Raw genomic sequence first — 20,780 nt, 5'->3', positions numbered from 1 at the left:
AGCAAGACGAACTCCAGAGCCACTGAGTGTAATCAGAATTGTGCGCAAAGCGATACGTCCCGTTTTCTATGTCCCAAAACAAGAGGCAGTCCCCTGTCACGCTGAAAAAAAAATTGAATTGACGGTTCAACTTCTGCTAATCGATCTGTCGGACACAACAGTTCTCACCTCTGCCTGTTTTCTTTTGCTTTTATTGCAAAAATTTTAGAATGTCAAACGATCAGAATGTGCCAAAGTCCTGGGACCAGGACTCTCAGGACGACTACAACCAGCTACCTCAGCAGGCTGCTAATTTGAATCTCAACCTGCCGCCACCGAACGGGACAGCTTTTAACCCCCAACAGCAGCAGTACTATGCGCAGCCGTCATACAATACCTCTAACAATGCAAACAGCTACTTTAACAACTATAATAATGGTCAGAATGCTCAGTATTATCAGCAGCCTTATCAACAAGGAGGCTACCAAGGAGGATACGGCCAACAAGCCCCTTACCAGCAGCAGTATCAGAACAATGGAGGCAGATATAATAACAACTGGCGGCAGGGTGGAAGTGGAAATGCTGGCGCTGCCGGCCTTTCTGTCAACGCTTCAGAATTCAGACCTACTTTCACACCAAGGCAGCAGGCGACACCTGTCCTACCACCTAGCGTACCTGCTGCGCAGCGTGCGACCACCGCTGCCAGTGGAGCCAAAATCCTTACAATCCCTTCTGGTGAACCAAAGGTCACTGAAACTATAGGCGGTGCTAAAGTCTTGAAGATCGGCGGTGATCCTAAACCTGCAGCCGATGCAAAAAAGACCGAAGCCAAAGTTGCAGCAAAGCCTTCTGCTGCTGCCGATGCGGCCAAGAAGGAAGAGGCAGCTTCAGCCTCTAGAAATGACAGCGAATCTGCTTCTTCTGAAGCCGCCGTGGTCCCAACTGAGTCTGCTGCTCCAGTCTCGTCAAAGGTGGCCGCTGCTAAAGAAGCTCGGGAAGCAGCAAAAGAAGAAAAGGAGAAGGACTTACGTTCTATAGAGGTTGTTGATGACTCTCACAAGATTGACGATGAAACTATTGAAGATTTGTACGGAAAAGAGCACTTGTCAGTCATCTTTATGGGACACGTTGATGCCGGAAAGTCGACCATGGGTGGAAATCTTCTGTTTTTGACTGGTACTGTTGACAAGCGTACTATGGAAAAATTTGAAAAAGAGGCTAAAGATGCCGGACGAGAGAGTTGGTACCTGTCATGGGTTCTCGATTTGACCAAGGAAGAGCGATCGAAAGGCAAAACTGTTGAAGTCGGCCGCGGCTACTTTGAGACCGAAAAGCGACGATACACTATTCTTGATGCGCCCGGTCACAAGACTTACGTTCCCAGCATGATCGGAGGTGCTTCGCAGGCGGATGTTGGCATTCTAGTTATTTCGGCTCGTAAGGGAGAATACGAGACCGGATTCGAGCGAGGTGGACAAACCAGAGAGCACGCTGTGTTAGCGAAGAATCAGGGTGTCAACAAGCTCATTATTGCTGTCAACAAGATGGATGACCCGACTGTCAACTGGTCAAAGGAGAGATATGATGAATGTACTGGCAAGCTTGCTGCGTATCTGCGCTCACTTGGTTTCAAGCCAAAAGAGGATGTTATCTTCATGCCTGTCTCGGCTTACTCTGGGGCTAATTTGAAAGACCGGGTGTCTAAGGATCAATGCCCATGGTATGACGGTCCCTCGCTTTTGGAATACCTTGACAACATGCCAATGTCTGAGCGTAAGATTAACGCCCCGTTTATGATGCCTATTGGTGCAAAGTACCGAGATCTTGGAACTATGGTTGAGGGCAAGATTGAGTCGGGGCATGCGAAGCGTGGATCTCAGCTTTTGCTTATGCCAAACAAGGTATGTATCTCCTTCAATGCCATTCTGTTTAGATTGAAGCTCATTTATTGTGACAATTAGGTGCCTGTCGAAATTCTTACCATCTACAACGAGACTGAGAGCGAAGCTCCCACTGCTATCTGCGGTGAGCAAGTTAAGCTTCGCATCAAGGGTGTCGAAGAAGAAGACGTCCAGGTTGGATTTGTACTCTCGAGCGTTGATCATCCTGTCCATACCGTGACGACATTTGAAGCCCAAATTGCGATCATCGAGCTCAAGTCGATTCTCTCTGCTGGATTCACCTGCGTCATTCATGTGCATACAGCCGTCGAAGAAATCACTTTTGTGTCGTTACTGCACAAGCTTGAGAAAAACACAAACAGAAAATCGCGCAAGCCTCCTGCGTTTGCGACTCGTGGTATGAAAATCATTGCTAAGCTTGAGGTGGTTAGTACTACCGGATTCTGCATTGAGAAATTCGATGATTACCCGCAGCTTGGCCGATTCACGCTGCGTGATCAAGGAAATACAATTGCAATTGGAAAGGTTACAAAGCTTTTGAATTAAGCTATTTCTTTCAGAAAAGGAAAAGATGTGCGAAGAATTGGCACTGTAAATTTCTGCTCGAAGTGGATAAAAAAAGGTAATGCTTTTTAAGTTGTTGGAATGCACGTTATTATAATATGCACATTTACATAAACGATGAATTCACTCTGCGTTATACTACTGTCTGTATATTGAATGCGAACATCATGTGTGTGAAATAAGTGTACCCTTTTGAAAATGCCCAGAAACTAGATAGAAAAAATAATGCACATCACGCCGCGCCGCCAAATGATATAAATTCCAAGAAATAGGCATTAAAATTCTGTCTTTTATGAGGCATGCGAGAATAAACGCTCCACTACACTTGGACCACGGTACCATCCACCTGTACTCTCATGTACCCCATGCGTAGTATACCTTCCTTTCAACGAACTGACAGGTATATAAGAAACGGAAAGATCCTTAACGAACCGTCCTGATTCTTTGATTGCTGTGCTAATTACATGCTCATCAAGGTATCGAACTACTGCTTCAAACCAATATTTTCGTTCACTTGCCTTGTTATCGTCATATAATTTATTCAAAGCGATAATGATACATGAAACGGATGGTATTTTGAGAAGATGACGAAGACGAAACCTAGTGTCGTCGGAGAGAATACAAGGATCAGCAGCTGAGGGGGCGGTTGTATTGCTTTGCGAAGGCGTTCTAGCGTCGACCAAGAGGATTATGACGGAATCTTTGTAAGGCATTGTAGAGAGTTGATGAGAAGGAAGCAGGGTAAAGACGCGACCATCGGTTGGCCCAAAAAAGACGCGTCGGATAGGCTGCCTTGAATGTGCATTTATTGTTTTAGATTTCCTCCACTTTTCAAATCTCGCGTATCTTTGTTTGCGAATATATTCTAGCATATCAAAGATGCTATCCCCGACACCAAGTTCTGACGAATTAGAGTCAGTAGTGTACTGGCAATCCGTGTAGTCGACTGTCGGGCGCGGAAAGGCTCCATCTGCATCCTTTTCATCTGGAGACTCATATCCACTTGCCGTGGGAGGAGGGCGGGTGCCATAAGAATCTCGCAGCTGTAGTAAATCCGAGACAAAAGTCCACTTTCCTGAGTTTTTGTTCCCAATGATGTATACGGCCGTCCAATCTTCCGGACGCGAGGGGGTTACAGCGTTGGCATCAAAATCAGCGCTAGAAGGAACACGTCTGCCGACATGGTCTGCGACTGCGTGAGTGCTGATACCGGCAGCGCGTCCTTCGAGGATCTCGCGAAAGGAAGACGTAGACTCCGGGATGGGAGCAGACGGAGGATGAGATACTAACGAGACAGGCAGGCGCTCGTAGTCTATAAGATCTACAGCACGTATATGCCTCTCGTCGACAAGGATTGCGTCGCCTGGTCTCCACGGCCTCGCTACTCTGATGAGCGCCATGGTACAGCATACACATACACGGTATGCCTTGCGGAAAGAGAGCCGATGAAGGTGACTAGTCGGGTTAGGTGAAACTGACGGCTCAGACGGCTGACGCGCCGTAGAGAATTTTCTGCAAGTGGGGAAATACTACGGTTCCGAAAAACCTGGTTCGCGGCGGCGCGAGGGGCTAGGTCTGGAATTGCGGGCTGTTTTGCGAACCGTAGAGTAACTGCACCGCTTCTCAAGAACCCAATTACTTTTCTTTTTTTGCAGTTTACGTCTTGCTCATTGCCCAAAAACAGACCAAAGACAGTCCGACAGCAGCAATATGTAAAGCTGCTCGGCGCCGTCCCGTAGTGGGGCCCAAGTCACATGACTTCAAAGCGCACGGCTTCGCGGGTTTAGCCGCCATTCTTCTCCACTAACGGGCCCCAGCCCAACCTAACCTACTTCCCCAAGACCTGCTCAAACAAAGCCTGCCTCTCCCTGCTCTCCCTGTTTCGCTCGGTCAGGCCACAGTGCCGCTGCTGCTGCTCTTCTTCAATGACTGTCCTCGCTTCTACTGAATCCGCGGCGTCGGTTTCCCCAAAGCCTGTGCCCTCTTCATCGTCGGCCCCGACCGGCCCGGCATCACTTTTACTCGCAAACCCCAATTCCTCGTCGCCAGACTCGAGCCAGACTCCTCGCTCTCCGGCAGCACCTGGCGCTGCTAATCCAGCGCATCCGAGAAAGCGCTCAAAAGTCTCGCGCGCGTGTGACGAGGTATGCTTATAATCCCTTGTCATCTATCTGCATTTAATAGCTAACCCTTGCGTCCCACTTCTAGTGCCGTCGGAAAAAGGTGCATATCGGCTTTCACACTCACATACTCTGCCTCTCATTTCTAATTTTTATTTTTTCTCCATTTATAGATCCGCTGCGATGCAACTCTAGACGGTGGCCCAGAACAATGCTCTTCCTGCCGTCGTGTAGGCGAGAAGTGCTCATTTAGCCGTGTACCCATGAAACGAGGTCCCAGCAAAGGCTACATCAAAGAACTTGAAGACAGACTCAACTCTCTTGAAAGCTCGTTTGGTGTTGATGGCTTGCCGTCGACTCGCAGAAACAGCGCCGTCTCCGTCGATCCTCGTGCGGCACTAGATTCCTCGGCGCCGTCGTCCGCGAACCTTTCCAGCGGACACAAGACCAGTATCAGCAGCACCGGAAGCAATACTTACCCTGCTGACTCTCCCAACTCACAGTATTCCGGATCCTATGCTTACGCGTACCAAGCCCTGGGCTCGCCTCGTACGGTCATTGGCGACCAGCCGCGGCCTCGCGCCGACTCAGCTCACTCGATTCACTCGCTTGCAGCCTCCTCGGGGATTCACCAGCCGGCGCTACTCAACTCGCCAACTATCAACCAGTCTGTTCCTGGTCAGCGAAAACGGGCATTTTCTAGCACAATGGATTACACAAACGAACGAGTGCGCCAGCAGCAGCCGTCGCCGATGGCTCCGATAAGACAACCATCGCTCGGCTCAGCTTTAAGCAACAATAATATCGGCAATTTGGGGAACGTGCAACAGCATGAACGACTACCCTCTATCGACAGTTTCCGATCAAATCCAAGCATGAACCAACTCCCGCCACTACAACCGCCCTCATGCATTACCGACGACTCTAATTCACAGTACATGGCGCCTCCTAATGGGCCTGGTCATTTTTGGAAGCCATCATATGGAGGTAATAGACTTCCGGCTCATCGGCCTAGTGAGATCGAGAATGGTCCACGATCACCGCAGCCGCCGAGTGGATTTGCACGACAGCAACCAATTGCACCGCCATTGCAGCAGCTGCAGCCGCCTTCTACGCGACAGTTGCATCGTCATTCTATAGGTACGGGTATGATGGGTGTTTATGATCCGGTGACTTCTTCAGCTTCGCACACGCCTACCGATGCGCTTAGCCGGCGAGGCTCCATCGAGTCCTTCCCGTTCAATTGGGACGAGGAGGTCATTGACGCCTACTATTCTTATATTCACCCGACCCTGCCGATTTTGGCGCAGTCTCGCGCAAAGCTGCGGGCGGGCCTCGTCAATGCTCCATCGCCCGTTCGGAATGCCTGTCTGTATGCTCTCTATGCACTTATCCGCGGCATGATATTTCGTAAACGCAGCGATCAGGATATTCATTATGCCTTCCAGCATCTAAGCGAGGCGGTCAATATTGGTAAGCTTTCGTTTGCATCGTCGTTGTTGATGGTTCAAACGATGACAATACTTGCGCTTGAAACAACAAATCATGGACCGGCGGCTCTCGAAGGTAACATGCGGTCTGTGTCATACTGGCTTGGGTCCGCTATTGGATTATCATATTCTTTGCGTTTAAATATGCTCAAAGCTTCAGCTTATAAAGCTGATGAGAACGATCTTGACTCTGACACGCGTTCTGGTAGACGAGTGTTTGCCGCGCTCTATGTGCTTGACCGATGGATTTCGGTTGCACTCTCCCAGCCAATGATGATTGCTGATGATTCGTTTGTGCCAAAGTCTGATGATTTAATCACGCTTACTCCGGAATCGTACCACCTCCTGAGATTTTCTACTGTCTTAGGGCATGTTATTGGTTCTTGTTCACATTTTGAAGACGACGCGTCACCAGATGCACGGCACCATCATATCGCTACTTTGTTGCGAGGGGAACTCGAGCGGGTGCGGGAGTCTGTCGATGATTTGTGGGAAACTAAGCCGGTGCTGGAAGTTACGTATTGGCATATTCGGTTGCTTATGTTGCGGCTATTGCAACATCCTGATCCGCAGGTATTACTTGGACCGGCTGTGCGTATGATTGGCTTGCTTGTCCCTCATTTACAGCAACAATCTCAGCCGCAGCTGCAGCCGCAACAGAATGGTAGTCAGTCTACTTCGCGACAGTGTATGGTTCCGTTAGGCCACCATTTCCTTGTTCTTGCGACAGAAACATTACTTGACCTGACCGATATTAGCGAGACATGCGAAGAAGCATGGCGATTGCTCAATGCGCTGCTTGATTCACTCAATGTCTCGCATTCTGATAGCGGTAACTCGTACTTGTCACTCGATTCGCCGTGGGAAGTCTGTGTGCGAAAGGCTATCGAGAGTAAGAAATCACGAACGGCTCGTAATTCAATCTCTGGAGTTTCAACGGGTACCAGCACCGGTGTCATAGTCTCTGGTGGTAAGTCAGCTCCTGGTGCAGTCACTTCTCAATCAGGTACACCAGGAGGAGATGCTACTTCTGCTGCTGTCTCGTCTGGATTGGAGAGACTTGCTTCGATCGCAGTGGGCGAAAGCACGAGTAGTGGAAGTAGGAATTTGTTGACTGTTGAAACGGCGAGATTGAGAAATGTAGGATATTTGAATGTGCTAGGGATTATGATGTAAGAAATTTTGTGGCCACTTTTTTTATTGTGTATTTCCTCGAGAGTTGGTTTTGTTTCATTTGTTCTATCTTTTGTTGTCTACTGGTTTCCAAGTTAAGTTTCGGTGTAAACTGTTGGAGTAAAAATTTGTGTTTCAGAGTGTACAAATTACTTTCGTTGTATATAGCATTGCATAAAAAGCTAGCGTGGCTCAAAAAAAAATCAAGCAAAGGCAGTGTGCCACATTTAAACAGCAGATTTTTCAATTTAGAAAAGTTTCAACCTATAGGTACCAGTTTTATCTATCAAGTTCACATCTAACTCTTAAGTCAACTGCGCTACAGCAATACGGTATCCTAAACTGTTAGCAATCAGATACTTTATAAAGGAACGCTCATTTGTTTTCATTAATACATTTAACATTCATACGTATAAGAATTTATATATGAATATATCATTGCGTCATGTATCGGTTGGTTCTAGCAGGTCTTACCAACTAATCACACCATCTGTATATTGACCAGTCATTGACAGCCAAAAACACATTCTAGAGGCAAAAGCAAACAAGAGAAAAAAATAAAAAAAATAAAAAGTCTATCGTTACAAATCTCGTTCAAAATAAATATTCAAATAGACGCCCAAAACTCCCAAACCCGAATTCAAAATACGCGTATTCAAAACAAAAAAAAGTGGAATGAAAAAAACATCATGTCATATATAGAGCAAGTAATTCTTTTAAAAGCCTGCTCGCTTACGAAGGAAGCATTGCTGACGATAACGGTCCATTCATAGTCATTCCGCTCGACGGCGAACGGTATATATCATCAGACTGATTGGAAGAGACGGGAACTTGCATAGGCGCAAGCGTGTTGTGTTGAGAAGTCATGCCATATCCCTGAGGAGAAGAAATCTGAGATGAGCGAGCAGGAACGTACAAACCATTAAGATAATAATCGTTGCCTGTGGGCAAAGAAGCTGCTGCGTTAAATGCCGAAGATCCGGAAATAGTAGAATGGAATACAAAAGGGTCGAGACCGCCATAGCTTGATTCGTCGGCATATGTGGACGGCGGCTGCTGGCCCATGTAGTGCGGATTTGTGCTACATGTTCCGCTCAATTCCGACTTTGGCAAACTATTGTAGCCAGAATAAATTGACGAAGTGTCAGAGTCGTAACTGGAAGCCTTGACAGCGGACGCCAGAGACAAGGTTGCTGACGTTGGGCGGCTCGCACCAGACGCGTCCACGGCCGACCCTTGCGTATATGGCGAAGCGGCCGCAAAGAAATCGCGAGCATAAAGGGAGTCATTTGTATTGTCAAACATAACTGACATTTCAGGAAGAGAGGGTCGTTGTGAGTCAGTCGCGCCGTACGAGCTAACCATTGAGGTAGGGTTCGGATTGCCTGGGGCTATTGGGAACGACTCGGCTTCACTGGGATAATAATTCTCATCGATAGAAGAGGACTTGAGATCATGTTGGGTGATTGAAGAAGATGATGAATCACGGTATTGCGGCCTTGAAAGCGGCGATGGGCCAGGCGAAGGGCTCGTGCTTGCTGTCTTGCTCTTTGAAGTTCGCCGACTACTAGCCGCCGAAGAGCGACCAGCGTTCTTGAGCTTTGAACAGTCGCATCCTCCTCCATGAGGGCACTGACAGCTCGAAGATTTGCTGATTTTCCCGGCAGAGTGTTTGTCACCAGGACAGTCGCATTTTGTGTGCAAGGCGTGGTTGCGGCGCGCCTCACGACAATGAGGACACTGCGAAACGGGTCGACCTTTGGGTTTGATCATCGTCAGAGGGCGATCTTTATGCAGACATGTTGTAACTCTGTGGCCGCGGATGCAGGTCTATAGATGGAGCACGTGTCAGCATATAAGTAAAGAGAGAGTGAGGGAGAAGAGAGGCTGGCGGTACGACAGTGCAAAGCAGTGCACGAAGGCCGCCCGCCCACAAAAGAGCGAACAGATAGAGCAGAAAGGTGAAAAATAAATAGTTAAAAACGTACCTCGCAGGCGTACTTGACGCCGTCAATGAACACCATGGTTTGATGGCAGAGATGGAAAGGAAAAGCGTAAAGTATCTGATACAAAGTCGGCAGACGCGGAAGTAAGCACGCGGTTAGGGCGCAGCGAAGAAACGTGAGAGTTAAAAGAACAGAGCCGATGAGCCCGAATGGGATAAAGAGGAGACGAGAGCACTAGGCGGTGAGGGCAGGCATTTGAACAGGCGAAGGGCGGAACCGGAGCCGGGGAGAGGTAGGGGGAAGGGCGGAGGACGAGGGCGGGAAGGTTATAAAGGCGATGTGTTTAGGCTACGACCGGCCAGTCACGGCGGATCACAGATTGCGTAAGGTTTCCATTGCCGCGCCACAGCAGAACGGGGTGACATCATACTCAGAAATCGGCAACAGACTACTAGGACAAGTCGAAAGCATACATGCTTTCGACAGGGCTCGGAGGGCCAGCAGACCAGGCTGAGCTGAAGACCGGGCGATGACTGCGCTTTGAAGCCGGAAGATGTCCGGATGGCTTGGCAGCCTGCTTGGCATCCGCACAGCCAAATACGGAGCTGCACAGCACCAAAACCACCGCCGTCCTCGCTGCGGCGGACTGTATAGAACTGCTTCTGGTCATCCATGGGCACTCGTCCAAGGATCTTGCGAGTTGAGCTCGTAGGACTATGGTCAAATCCCCGGAGGATAGAATATACCGGTCTGGGACTGCTGGTATTGGTCTACACTCGGAAAAAAGAGCCTCACGAGACCCGGGACTCGGAAAAGTCTCAGAAGTTTAAAGAGTTTCAAAAGAATCTCCAAAGAATTTCAAAAGAATCTCGAACAAATCGCTAGTCATCAAAGTCACTATAAGGCGACTGCGGGATACGGCAATCATCGAGAATGCGTCATATTCAGTTCAAAGTCAGGACATGGTTATAATTGACCGTAAGGCACGCCAGATACGAGAGGGCGGTAAGGGAAGGCATGCCGACAGAAGAAGCTTCATTTGCTGATCTTGGCTGTGGTCCTGACTCGTTCTGGTGCAGGAAGCAGACAAAAGACTGCTAATGTCGTTGACTCTGCTGTTGCTGTCCACGAAGCTGCCAAATAGGAGGTGTGCTTACATAGCGTAGTATAGCATCTTCTCTTTTGTATACAACACCCCCTGTATCGCAGCAGCATAACCTGCATGTACTTATATCCATAGACAGCCCTATAATATCACGATTATTCACGTCTTCAAGTACAAATATTCCAGGTTCGTAGTAGTGGTGATGATGCTGTGCTCGGTTCCCGAGCCACGCGTGGCGCGTTATCTGTGATTGGAGGCCTACAATTCGCCCGTCGGAGGACCCACCCGCAAGGCTCCTCGCTTACCTTGCCTCTCTTGCTATCTTCTTAATGAATGTCTTTTATTGATTGCATATTCTCCTCTGCTTTTGTGCTATTGTTTAATCTTTCGATACTAAAGCCCCGCAAAACAGTGGCTTTGGAGCACTCGCTGCCAAAAAAGCTTGGCATGCGCCGGCTAAAAGCTTGGCATAGCTTGTTTTCTCGCAAGTAGAAAAAGTCCCGCACATCTTGTGCTAATTTTACCTTCCTTTTTTTCCCACCAAGTCTACATTTCTTCAGAATCACTGGATACTGAGCGGGTTTGTCTTTTAATTATATTTTTTCTATATTTATAAAGCTACTTGTTATCTTCTGGGGTCATTCTACTACTCCTAATATCTTCTTTACGTCAGTCCTCCTCTGCTTCGACCACAGCGGCATTTTTGGAATAGCGCTGTGTACCTGACTAGCCGCACGCCGAAAGCCGTCTCATCCCTTAATCGTATATGATTTTGAAACTTCCCGCTATTTTCATTATCACAAATACGCTCATTGCGTAAAGTAGACAAGCTATTAATAGGCTACACTTTCTTTATACGTCTCTCTCCGGCAGCTGGTCTAGAGTCTTGACTCCTTTGACTCTGTACTCTTATTTCACTGCTGCCCTTGACAATCATTCATCGCAAATCTACGTTCATCTTTAATGGTTTGATCTTCATAGTTTCAACAATTTTTTTTCATTCTCAGTAGTCTCTATAATAGCTGCAAATACTCATAATCAATTTGGATACATACAAGTATCTTCTTGACATACTTACTACATCCGTCTCCTCAGCGAATTAAACTCATAAACAACCAACCACATACAATCAAAGCAGTGCCGCGCATTTTATGAAGGAGAACGTAATTAAATACAAAGACATATCTTTTCTTGTTGAAACAAACCTTACTCCGTTCCTCCCACAACCCCTTCTATTCTGTCTCTGTCAAAAGACAGCACTAGTTTTACTTACTCGCTTGCATTCCGCTCATTTCAATATCTCGTGGCACAAAACATGGGAAAGTCAGGATTCCGAGTCAGCCAGTCATATAAACTAGAATCCGCTAAATTACTGCCCAACTCGGCCACTCCGCCGTCTTGCGCGAACAGTCTTCCCGTGTAACGGACTATCTTCTTTTAGTGTACTACGGGCATCAATAGACCTCAGCCTATCCAACTCCCACGGCGTTAATTGCGCAGCGCTATCAACTCTCTCCTGTTTCAATGGTGACGTTCCAACTGGTTGTTGCTGCTGATGCTGGCTTCTCAATCGCGTTATCCCCGACGGCGTCACTGTCCCACTTCCCCCCCCTGTGCGCAGTTTCTCGGATCGGTTGAAATTGGCAGCAATCCCAGAATACTGGCCGCCGTCTTTATTATATTCTCGCCGTCTATGTGACGCGAACGCACTACCGCGTGTAGGCGAAAACGCATTTTGAGAAATTTGCGCAGCCGAAGCAGTCGATGGTGCATTCGCCAGAGGTGACGTCAACCGGTTACTGCGACGTCTACCACCGCTGTTTCCACCACTTAATGCACCTGCCGCCAATACAGGTGTGGAGCTTCTGCTTCTTCTTGCACGACCGCCACTAGATCCTCCGCCTCCCGATGTCCTTGTATCTGAAAAGCGTGAGGTCAGCGACGGCGACGGTGCAGGTCCAATCGGATCCGTCATGTCGCGTGTAACGCCTCCTCCATTATCTCTGCTTGTTGTCGATGTACTTCGGCTGTCGTCGCGCAGATAAAGCGAAATACGCTCGTCCGATATAGAAAATACAGAAGTTTGATCATTGGTCTGCAGCGCTGCAAGACGTATAATGTATTCTAGCAATGCCAGCGAATTTGTTGATGCCTCAAAAGGCGCTGATGTTATCCCCTTAGTATGCGTCGAAATTGGTGTATTCGGTTGATCTGACGCTGCTTTTAATTTTCGCGACATCATTGATTCAATGTCTGAATTGCTAAGTGACAATCGAGAAAATGCAGCAGCCAAAGAATTATCTCCTAACATATTATTAAATCTACTCTGAGTCTTTGATGACTTGAGTGCTGCTTTCTTATCTTCATCGTCTTCGTCTTCCCATAAGTCTTCGTCCTCATTGTCTTCGTCTCCGCTTGATTGCTCGGTACTCGAATCTTCATCTGCGTACAGTTCAAATGCAAGCCATTCTGTATTTGACGGCAAATCTACCCGTCTGAATTCTTCGTCCGCATCGGCAGATTCCTCATAACTAGTATCGCTGCCGTCATCACTCGATTCGTCATCTTCAAACATAAAGTAAGGAGACCGATGCAAAAAAGCCTTGTTGAGTTTGACCACAAGTACAGGTGATAGTGCTTCCTCAATGTCAAGTAAACGACCAGAAGCACTAAAAAATAAACGTGTAACAATCGAAAGGTCAATCGATCGGCTTTTGCCACGAATACCTCCTCGTGGGTCACGCTTGTACTCCATTGGACTCTCAAGCTCTTCATGATATCGATCGTCGTCTAAATCCTCAGTGATTACAATCTCGTACTTGTAAATAAGTTTTTCAGTCATGTATTTTGTTCGATTATCCGTTTGCGAGCCATGTGAACCCTTGCGAGGCGTGTCATTCGTAGATACAGGTACACGAAAAATCTCAACAAAACACTTTGCGTGCTCTTCTTTCCACGTGATGTCTCCTGCAGTAGTCGTATGCGGTTGTCTAGCAGTTCCATAAAAAATAGTATATAACTTCAAAGAAAATGTAGGGCCAACTTGGTGTCTCTGCAAAGGGTCGTTTGCATGTGCCGAGTCGGCTACTAAGAGAAACATGGCAGCCTGCAGTAACCGTGCCGGTGATACCATATCAGGTAGCGAAGCTGTGACATTCGCACCAGAGGTCGTGATAGCTAGCTGTAATAATTGTACTGATTCGTCTATGCGTTGAAGAAGACTAATCATATACTGTTCGACTTCTTTAAATGTCTTTTGTCTCTCAGCGGCAGACTTAGCGATTGCCATACGTTGATTGGCTAGTTCAACCTTTTCATCAAATTCATTTATTTCTCCTCGTAGTTCTCGAGTCAGCGATACTGTACTCTGAAGAAGCGTATAGCCCCGCGCATTTCTAGATTTTGGTTAAACAAATGACAATCTGTTGTACGCTAACACCTGGCTTACAATAACTGAATCAAGTCTATCGATGGAGTTATAATGTTTATTCTCGTCTTGAGCTTTTTTTTCAGCTTCTCAATCGATGTCTTCTGTTCCTCTGGAAGTTTCTGTAAATGAGAGATCGATTAGCTTGAGCCTCTAATATTCACATCAGGGCAATGATCCCGTACCTCAAGAAACCTAGAGACTCCTTTAATAGCATATCCAGACACTAATGTAATTCCAGAGCGGATGGCCAATGTCATTGCCTGGCTTCCAGCCTGTTAAACGATGAAATAAGATAGTTAGATTTGCAACAATCAGGAATCTCTATGATACGACTTACGCGAGCAAGGATGTCCTCCATCGTCAAGTACTCAAATGTAACACTCTACAACAGATCTGGCACAACGGAATCTCCTGCGACGGAACTATACCAACACCATAAAGAGCTTGTAGATTGTAATTAGAGCGATCGGTAAGTTGGGTATTTCTGGTGGTTGTGGGTTAGGAACAAATCAGAGAGTTTTGGAGCGTGGACAATTAATACACATAATCACGTGATTACTGGAGGAGTATTTCCCACGAGTCGTGCTAAGCTTCTCCCTTGAAAGCCTCGCGTCGGGCAGTTTTCATGAGGTCTATTTTGATGTGCTGTTGATTCAATTGATACACGCGTCAATCTTCATTAGAGTGATATACTTCAGCTTATTGTTTTGTGTCTGAATATTTTACTGCCTAAAAGTCTTTGCGTCCATAGTGAGGCGAGCTGCTTGATGTGCCTTTTTGTTTCTGCAACGCGTTTAAGTTACCTACTTTAACCATGGCTACATATCAGCAGCAGTTGTCTCCCTCGGCCTCGACTCCTTCCCGGCCCTTGCGTCCAGAAAGTTCCGGGGATTTTGAAAATATTTCTCTTAACGATGACAATATTTCATCCCGAAGATCCCCGGGGCGAAGAGTGTCATCTACAAGTCAGCTAGTTACTACTCCTTCAAGACCGCTCTATGTCAACAACTCGACTCCTTCCCCTTCGTCCTTGACAGTTCCGCTCTCTAGACCGGGTGTCAGTCGCAAAAATTCTCAATCGGAGGGTCGCAACTTATTATCAAGCCCCAACACGTCGCCTAACATGGGATCAGGCGAATTTACTCGAAAGACATTACCGCCAACGCCTCGCTCATCATCCTTTGCAAACATCGGACGATACTCGGCATATAGTCAGCCATCACTAAATGGTAGTCTTACAAATCTTCATGCCCCGCCTTCGCCTTCATTCTCTCCTAGTCAGCTTTCTACGCCACCCAGCGGAACCCGTAGACAGGCATCGCTGTCTGATATATCGCTTCCGCGACATCATCGCGTAGCAGATGGCTCTGGCGTTCGATCAGAACGTACATCGCCAAACCGAGTGTACGGATCCGATTCATCGTCGCCGATTAATCGTCGTGCATCGGCAGATGACGGCTTCGCACTACCAATTCGCCGACCTCAAGATTCGCGCCGTCTATCTCAAGCTTCGCTATCCAAGTCTCCATCAGCATCGATCGATAATGGATCCGAGCGTTCTGGTGATGACATTGATGTTCCTGAAGATATAATATTCTGGAATGTGCCTCTCACTCCAGAAGTCAAAATTGGCAGCGGAGCGAGAACTCCGACTCCTGGAAGCATGCCGTCTCCCGAGCGTAGTCGTGAAAATAGTTCGCGTGGGTACTTCGAAACTGATATGTCGCCCAGTCGACAACGGCAGGGTAGTAGTTGGAACCACGCCATGGATCACTTATCTGAGGAAGCAAAGGACCTGACTGTCGCGTTAGAAGATTATAGAGGCAGGTTAAAGACAACTACAAGGCAGCAAATGTTGGATAAATTTCGTGAGCAGAAGGGAGTACCAGTTCCTTCTCGACCGCTTCCGGAACAGGTTAAGCAGAAAGCAGAGGCCGAAGCAAAGGAGCTTTCAGCTGAAGAAATCGCTTCATCTTCGGTTACTAGACCGTCGCATTTACCACGGAAATCAAAGACTGAAGAGGAGAAACACCTCAAAGAGTACCAGAAAATGATGTTAAAGTCTCAGCAGCAAGGTATGTACTCCATGATCTATGTTCTTTTTTTTTTTTTTTTCATGGCACACCTAATGATCTCGTCAACAGAGAAAAGGAAGAAGGAAAAGAAATTACTTGAATTAAAGGAGCATATGAAAAAACAAAGAGACGATTTCGCATACTGGGATAACACAATAATCAATAATCCTCTCAGTTCGGTCTCTGAGCCGCGTTCCCAAGACGTCATATGGCGTTCGGGGATCCCACTTCGATACAGAGAACGAATGTGGCCACTGCTAGTTGGAAACAGGCTTGAAATCAAACCAGAACAATATGATGAAATAGTCATGGGTATAAATGCTACTGAAACGAAGGAGTACGAGATGATCATTGAGGATGTGGCATTAGTATATCCTGAAACCAAATTATTTCAAAGTTCTGGACCTCTCAGAGGCGCACTTTTGGATATTTTGATTGCGTTTTCTAATTACAAAAAGGAGATCTCATATAAAACTGGCATGCACGTATGTACTTTATGTTGCACCTTCACATGATTAAACGTACTAATTTGTAATCCCTAGACTGTGGCAGCAAGTTTGCTATTACATTTGCCTACAAAGACTTCATTTATTGCACTGGCCAATATTGTTGCATATCCTCCTCTATATTCGTTTTATAAACAGGACCAAACTCGCTTGACAGCGTTTTATATTGCGTATGACCGCGCTTTTGCTATAAATCTGCCGTCACTTCATCATCACTTCACTTCTTCGCTTGAACTCCCAGGTCCGTCATATTTAAAGTCTCTTATTCTACCACTGTTTACACTTCACTTGCCTATGGAGTTCATTCCTCGTCTTTGGGACTCTTTATTCCTCGAGATGCGTCTCGATTACCATGAACCGCGCACCACGAATCGGCCAAACAAGACCATCAACGGGTCCTCGGCGGCATTGGTGTCGTCATTTGAGTCTCTGTTGATTGCTGTTATCCTCGCTATTTTCAAGCATATGAATACGAAGTTGATGGCTTCTGACAAAGATACGGCGTTGCAGTTAATTGGATGGGAAGCTAAGCCCTTAAGTTTCGGTACAGGAGATCCAGATCTGCCAGAGACTATAAATGAGCTGGAGTTCATTCGCTCTATAAAGAGCCTTCTTTGAAAAGATCGAATATTGGGGAATAATGTACATAGATTGCATTTTGTATCATAGCTGTTGGCATAGAATGTTTTGAGAATTTGTAGAAACAATGCATATAATCACTTAAATGAAGCTACATGCGCCAGCGACAATAACTCCTCAATATCAACAGTTGTCTCAGGATTAGCAAGCACAGCAACAATCGCCTCGCGAGTCTTAGATGCCCAATGCTGTGCTTGCTGGCTCTTGAGTTTTTGCTCTAATATTGCCGACTGGCCTCCTGCGGTTGCGATTATAGATTTAGGTATTCCGGCAAGTCTTGCGACGTTGAGTCTGTGATTAAAATCATTAGAAAATGGTATTTTGAGTACTGCACAATATTCCAAACATACCCGTAGGATCTGTGTGCGATTCCTAATGCTGCCTTATACAAAAATGCAATATCCGGCTCTCCTGTTTCTTGGTTTATCTGCTCGATATACTCCATATAATAACAAGCGACTTCAAGACTGTAAACTTCAGCAAAAGAGCATAATTGAGGATAATGCGTGATAAACAACGTCAAGGCTCGAATATCGGTAACAAAATGCGAGAGAACAGAGTGAGCAATCGCGACGCCATCAACAGGGCCAGTTCCCCGACCAATCTCGTCAAGGAGAACAAGTGACCGCGAAGTTGCTGAACGCATTATATCGGCGCATTCATGAAGCTCGACCATAAACGTAGATTCTCCGCTCATCATATTATCATAAGCACCCATTCTAACAAATTTATCAGCATTTCAATAGGCTAAGATTAGCGCTGCAGTGTACTTACCGAGTATATATGGCATCTAGCATACCGAGGGTTGCTGATTTAGCAGGCACATAGCTCCCAATTTGACCCATTATAGCAATCAAAGCTGTTTGTCTCACGTATGAGCTTTTTCCGCCCATGTTAGGACCAGTGATTATCATCGCATGCGTCTCGCTCGACGACAAAGATATATCATTCGGCACAAATGTATTCAGAAGAAGATGTTCTACCATTGGATGCCGTCCTTCTTCTACCAGCACGCAAGGCTTATCAACGAACGTCGGCTTGACGTATCCAGGCATTTTGGAAACGGCTACTAGCGCAAGCAAGCAATCCAGATGCGCAAGTGCTTGGACTATACTTCTCAATTGTTCGTAGTACTGAGCTATTGCCTTCATAAAGCTAGCGTAGGCTGCTCGACAGGAAATTTTAAGTAGTTCACGATATTGCTCTCTTTTTTTTAATAATTCCTGTACTTCTGGAGGGTGGAAGCGAGACACGGATTTGGTTCTATTGGCAAAGTAAAGTTAGTCAATGTATTATGTCTCTCGTCATTGCGGGGCAAATTAGATAAATCGTACCCACTGATTTTTTTCCAGTTATTAGGAACGTTCCGTAGCTCATTGTTGCGGATTTCAATCAAATACTGCTAAAAGTCAGCTTATCCTCTCCAAACACTGAAATAGTAATATTCACCTCGATTTGAGCTACTGTAGAGTATTGAATATATGATTTACTGGTGGTTTTGCGAGCAGTTGCTAGGAATTCGTCTAGCTGTCGCTCAGTATCAGCCAGACCCTATAAGTAATAATTAACAGTGAGACAATATATAAAAGATGGCAAAATGATAGGTACCTGACGACTCTCTATGATATCCGGGTATTCCCCCTCATTTTTGAAAAATCGCTCCTTGTCATTCTTCACTGCTCCGTCACTATTTACCGCTTCCAAAAACTCCGACACTTCAAATGCCAGCGTCGGTAACACATTGAAGCACTCGTTGATCATTTCTGACTTGAACTTTTCGCTATCGGTATTGGTAAAAGTGTTGCATGATTTATTCAGTGCGTTCAAGATACTGCCTAATTCCGAGGGCCGACATCTTCCATAATAAATTTTCATCAAGCCAGATTCGAGATCAGGGAGATGTGCAAGCAGCCTGCTAAGTTTTTCGAGCCGTAAATCGTTGCTATCTCGCATTTCTTCAACAGCGGCAGCTCGGAGTTCCAGTTGCTCACGGTCAACTAGAGGGTGACCTATCCAAGACTGTAACAATCGTTGTCCGAATCGAGTCCGGGTTTGATCCATGATCCAGAAAAGACTTCCTTTGACTGTGAAGTCTGACTGGTTATGGAAAATCTCAAGACTGTTGAGTGTATTTCCGTTTAGCAGCATAGAAGATTTTCTTTGGAAATTGTCGAGTCGCGTCGAAAGATCAAAAAGAGCGGTCAATCCGTATTGCTGCATATACTTAATAGATGCAGAGATACAAATCATGACGATATGGGGCAAGGAGAGAATTTCATCGAAGCTGCCTGTTTAAATAGTTAATTTGACAAAATACTAATTGGAGGAAACTGAAACTCACGATTACTTGGCTCTGATTCTGATGACTGTGAAGACTGTAATGCCGCCCCGTAATGGGCGGTTAAATGATTAATCGCATCGTCAAGAGAAGGTCGCTGGACGTGTTCCATTCGAATAGAGTCAGAATCAATCGACCCCGTCGACATTTTTCGTGATATATGGGTCAACAGCTTCTGTGACTCTTTACTAATGTCACCAACTATGACAACCTCGGTAGGCTGTATATGCAGTAACCTGGTCTCAAGTTCGGTTCTCATGAACCCGTCTTCGAACGCTTCGTACACAAGCTGCCCGGTCACGGCTGATAGGGCGAGTATACCTATTTGCACTTTTTGATGCGGTAGTTCATTTTCGGAAATGCAGAAGATATAGCCGGATGAGGTACTTCCACTAGACATTCCTTCGCCGTCAATTAATCTGTCAACATATGTCGCCTTCGTGAAGACGCGAGTTAATTCTCGCTCGAAGGGGCCGCTTTTATTTGATCCAACGGATTTTAAAGCTGCTGTTTCCGTTTGCTGTACAAGCCCTACTTTGTGTCCTTTCTCAATTAGCCTGTTAGGACGGCGTTAGTCGAAAGCCAAAGGTCAGTAATTGAATATCAGCTACAGACCTTTCGAGATGGATGTAGATTCGGTGATCAGGAACACTCGATGACGCAAATTTTTTGTATCGAGAAGTAGCATCAGAGGAAAGAGCTACCTAAGGTTAGCAATAAGCCTGAATCAGATCCAGCAATTTTAAGATACGTACCTTCGTCAATAGTGTTCCAGCCAGGTACTCTAAAGATATTCAATTCTTTGGAAACAATAGTCGCATCTTCGCCGTAGAAATGATACTTATATCCGACTTCGACAGCAAGAATAGTATCCATATGATTTTTCTTGATATCGATATACTGCTGCGTAAGCGGTGTAAGCTTGTGAGATTTACTCGGGCCATTCTGAACACCACGACTTGACTTTCTGGAGACTGGCTTGCTCTCTGCCTCTTCTTCTGCCTCGTCGTCGACGTCTCCGTCATCATCTACGGCATTATCGCCTTTAGCGGAAAAATCTAGAGCCGCAATCTCTCGTCGAGAAGATATACTCTCGCCTGCTATCTTTCGCCTCTTCTCTGCTCTCTCCTCAGAAATGCTCTCAGTTGGCCGGACCTCGGCTTGAGCCACATCCAGCATCTTTGAGTTGGCAAACCGCTGCAATTTCGAAATACCCGCATTTCCTATACGTTTAGGGCCAGCGCCAGCGGACTGCTTGCTCTGAGGCAAACCTGACGCCTGATTCATGCTTGATGAACGATCATCTTTTTTTGACGTCGACGGAGAAGCGGCTGGCTTGGAAAAAAAATGACTTATTGACTGCTGACCCCTAGAATTAGATACTGGTGGAGTCATTGCCCGAGTTGTGAATAAATGAGCATTGAAAATACTTTAGGGCGCTTCAAGGCCAAGGACGATTCTATATCTAATCTTAGTCGCGAGAACGACGCGTCGTCACGCGCATAATTCATAAG

At 46.3% G+C, this 20,780-nt stretch overlaps 7 protein-coding genes across 7 annotated transcripts; 3 read left to right on the top strand and 4 right to left on the bottom strand.

The window, feature by feature from the left end:
* Positions 1-209: 209 nt before the first annotated feature.
* V2V93DRAFT_395540 (P-loop containing nucleoside triphosphate hydrolase protein) lies at positions 210-2,580 on the top strand (the record flags this gene model as incomplete). The annotated part of the gene is made up of 2 exons (XM_066912521.1): positions 210-1,880; positions 1,941-2,580. 2 exons carry the CDS (start codon positions 210-212, stop codon positions 2,424-2,426), a joined length of 2,157 nt encoding a protein of 718 aa, XP_066767960.1. The 3' UTR covers positions 2,427-2,580.
* V2V93DRAFT_364301 (uncharacterized protein) lies at positions 2,531-4,135 on the bottom strand. The gene has a single exon (XM_066908816.1). The coding sequence runs from the start codon at positions 3,842-3,844 to the stop codon at positions 2,735-2,737; it is 1,110 nt and encodes a 369-aa protein (XP_066767959.1). The 5' UTR covers positions 3,845-4,135; the 3' UTR covers positions 2,531-2,734.
* Positions 3,973-7,465, top strand: V2V93DRAFT_403316 (uncharacterized protein). The gene is made up of 3 exons (XM_066912622.1): positions 3,973-4,588; positions 4,653-4,667; positions 4,738-7,465. Exons 1-3 carry the CDS (start codon positions 4,370-4,372, stop codon positions 7,228-7,230), a joined length of 2,727 nt encoding a protein of 908 aa, XP_066767958.1. The 5' UTR covers positions 3,973-4,369; the 3' UTR covers positions 7,231-7,465.
* A 129-nt stretch (positions 7,466-7,594) lies between these two features.
* Positions 7,595-9,393, bottom strand: V2V93DRAFT_121506 (copper fist DNA binding domain-containing protein). Its single transcript, XM_066906780.1, has 2 exons — positions 9,216-9,393; positions 7,595-9,057 (listed from the first exon to the last, which is right to left on the bottom strand). Exons 1-2 carry the CDS (start codon positions 9,249-9,251, stop codon positions 7,960-7,962), a joined length of 1,134 nt encoding a protein of 377 aa, XP_066767957.1. The 5' UTR covers positions 9,252-9,393; the 3' UTR covers positions 7,595-7,959.
* Positions 9,394-11,256: 1,863 nt separating this feature from the next.
* On the bottom strand, positions 11,257-14,201 carry V2V93DRAFT_364291 (RanGTP-binding protein-domain-containing protein). The gene is made up of 4 exons (XM_066908815.1): positions 14,046-14,201; positions 13,891-13,980; positions 13,727-13,827; positions 11,257-13,673 (listed from the first exon to the last, which is right to left on the bottom strand). Exons 1-4 carry the CDS (start codon positions 14,064-14,066, stop codon positions 11,648-11,650), a joined length of 2,238 nt encoding a protein of 745 aa, XP_066767956.1. The 5' UTR covers positions 14,067-14,201; the 3' UTR covers positions 11,257-11,647.
* A 117-nt stretch (positions 14,202-14,318) lies between these two features.
* Positions 14,319-17,109, top strand: V2V93DRAFT_364290 (rab-GTPase-TBC domain-containing protein). The gene is made up of 3 exons (XM_066908814.1): positions 14,319-15,783; positions 15,853-16,268; positions 16,326-17,109. Exons 1-3 carry the CDS (start codon positions 14,523-14,525, stop codon positions 16,905-16,907), a joined length of 2,259 nt encoding a protein of 752 aa, XP_066767955.1. The 5' UTR covers positions 14,319-14,522; the 3' UTR covers positions 16,908-17,109.
* On the bottom strand, positions 17,006-20,445 carry V2V93DRAFT_320375 (muts domain V-domain-containing protein; the record flags this gene model as incomplete). Its single annotated transcript, XM_066907312.1, has 9 exons — positions 17,006-17,219; positions 17,279-17,647; positions 17,703-18,191; positions 18,263-18,327; positions 18,378-18,479; positions 18,537-19,212; positions 19,260-19,823; positions 19,882-19,966; positions 20,022-20,445. 9 exons carry the CDS (start codon positions 20,443-20,445, stop codon positions 17,006-17,008), a joined length of 2,988 nt encoding a protein of 995 aa, XP_066767954.1.
* Positions 20,446-20,780: the final 335 nt, after the last annotated feature.

Source organism: Kockiozyma suomiensis (assembly GCF_038497685.1).
Source record: "Kockiozyma suomiensis strain NRRL Y-17356 unplaced genomic scaffold V2V93scaffold_2, whole genome shotgun sequence".
Classification (NCBI taxonomy): Eukaryota; Fungi; Ascomycota; class Lipomycetes; order Lipomycetales; family Lipomycetaceae; genus Kockiozyma; species Kockiozyma suomiensis.
Note: the sequence above shows the minus strand (reverse complement) of the source record. Positions and strands in the feature narration are given on the sequence as shown.

Excerpts from the sequence above, each read along its gene's own strand:
- V2V93DRAFT_121506 (XM_066906780.1), bottom strand. The coding sequence starts at position 9,251 with ATGGTGTTCATTGACGGCGTCAAGTACGCCTGCGAG. Across the intron at positions 9,058-9,215 it reads GCGTCAAGTACGCCTGCGAG|ACCTGCATCCGCGGCCACAG; the intron begins GTACGTTTTTAA and ends CTCCATCTATAG.
- V2V93DRAFT_364291 (XM_066908815.1), bottom strand. The coding sequence starts at position 14,066 with ATGGAGGACATCCTTGCTCGC. Across the intron at positions 13,828-13,890 it reads GAGTCTCTAGGTTTCTTGAG|AAACTTCCAGAGGAACAGAA; the intron begins GTACGGGATCAT and ends TCTCATTTACAG. Across the intron at positions 13,674-13,726 it reads ATAGACTTGATTCAGTTATT|AAATGCGCGGGGCTATACGC; the intron begins GTAAGCCAGGTG and ends ACCAAAATCTAG.
- V2V93DRAFT_364290 (XM_066908814.1), top strand. The coding sequence starts at position 14,523 with ATGGCTACATATCAGCAGCAGTTGTCTCCCTCGGCCTCGACTCCTTCC. Across the intron at positions 15,784-15,852 it reads GTTAAAGTCTCAGCAGCAAG|AGAAAAGGAAGAAGGAAAAG; the intron begins GTATGTACTCCA and ends TCTCGTCAACAG. Across the intron at positions 16,269-16,325 it reads CATATAAAACTGGCATGCAC|ACTGTGGCAGCAAGTTTGCT; the intron begins GTATGTACTTTA and ends TGTAATCCCTAG.
- V2V93DRAFT_403316 (XM_066912622.1), top strand. The coding sequence starts at position 4,370 with ATGACTGTCCTCGCTTCTACTGAATCCGCGGCGTCGGTTTCCCCAAAG.
- V2V93DRAFT_364301 (XM_066908816.1), bottom strand. The coding sequence starts at position 3,844 with ATGGCGCTCATCAGAGTAGCGAGGCCGTGGAGACCAGGCGACGCAATC.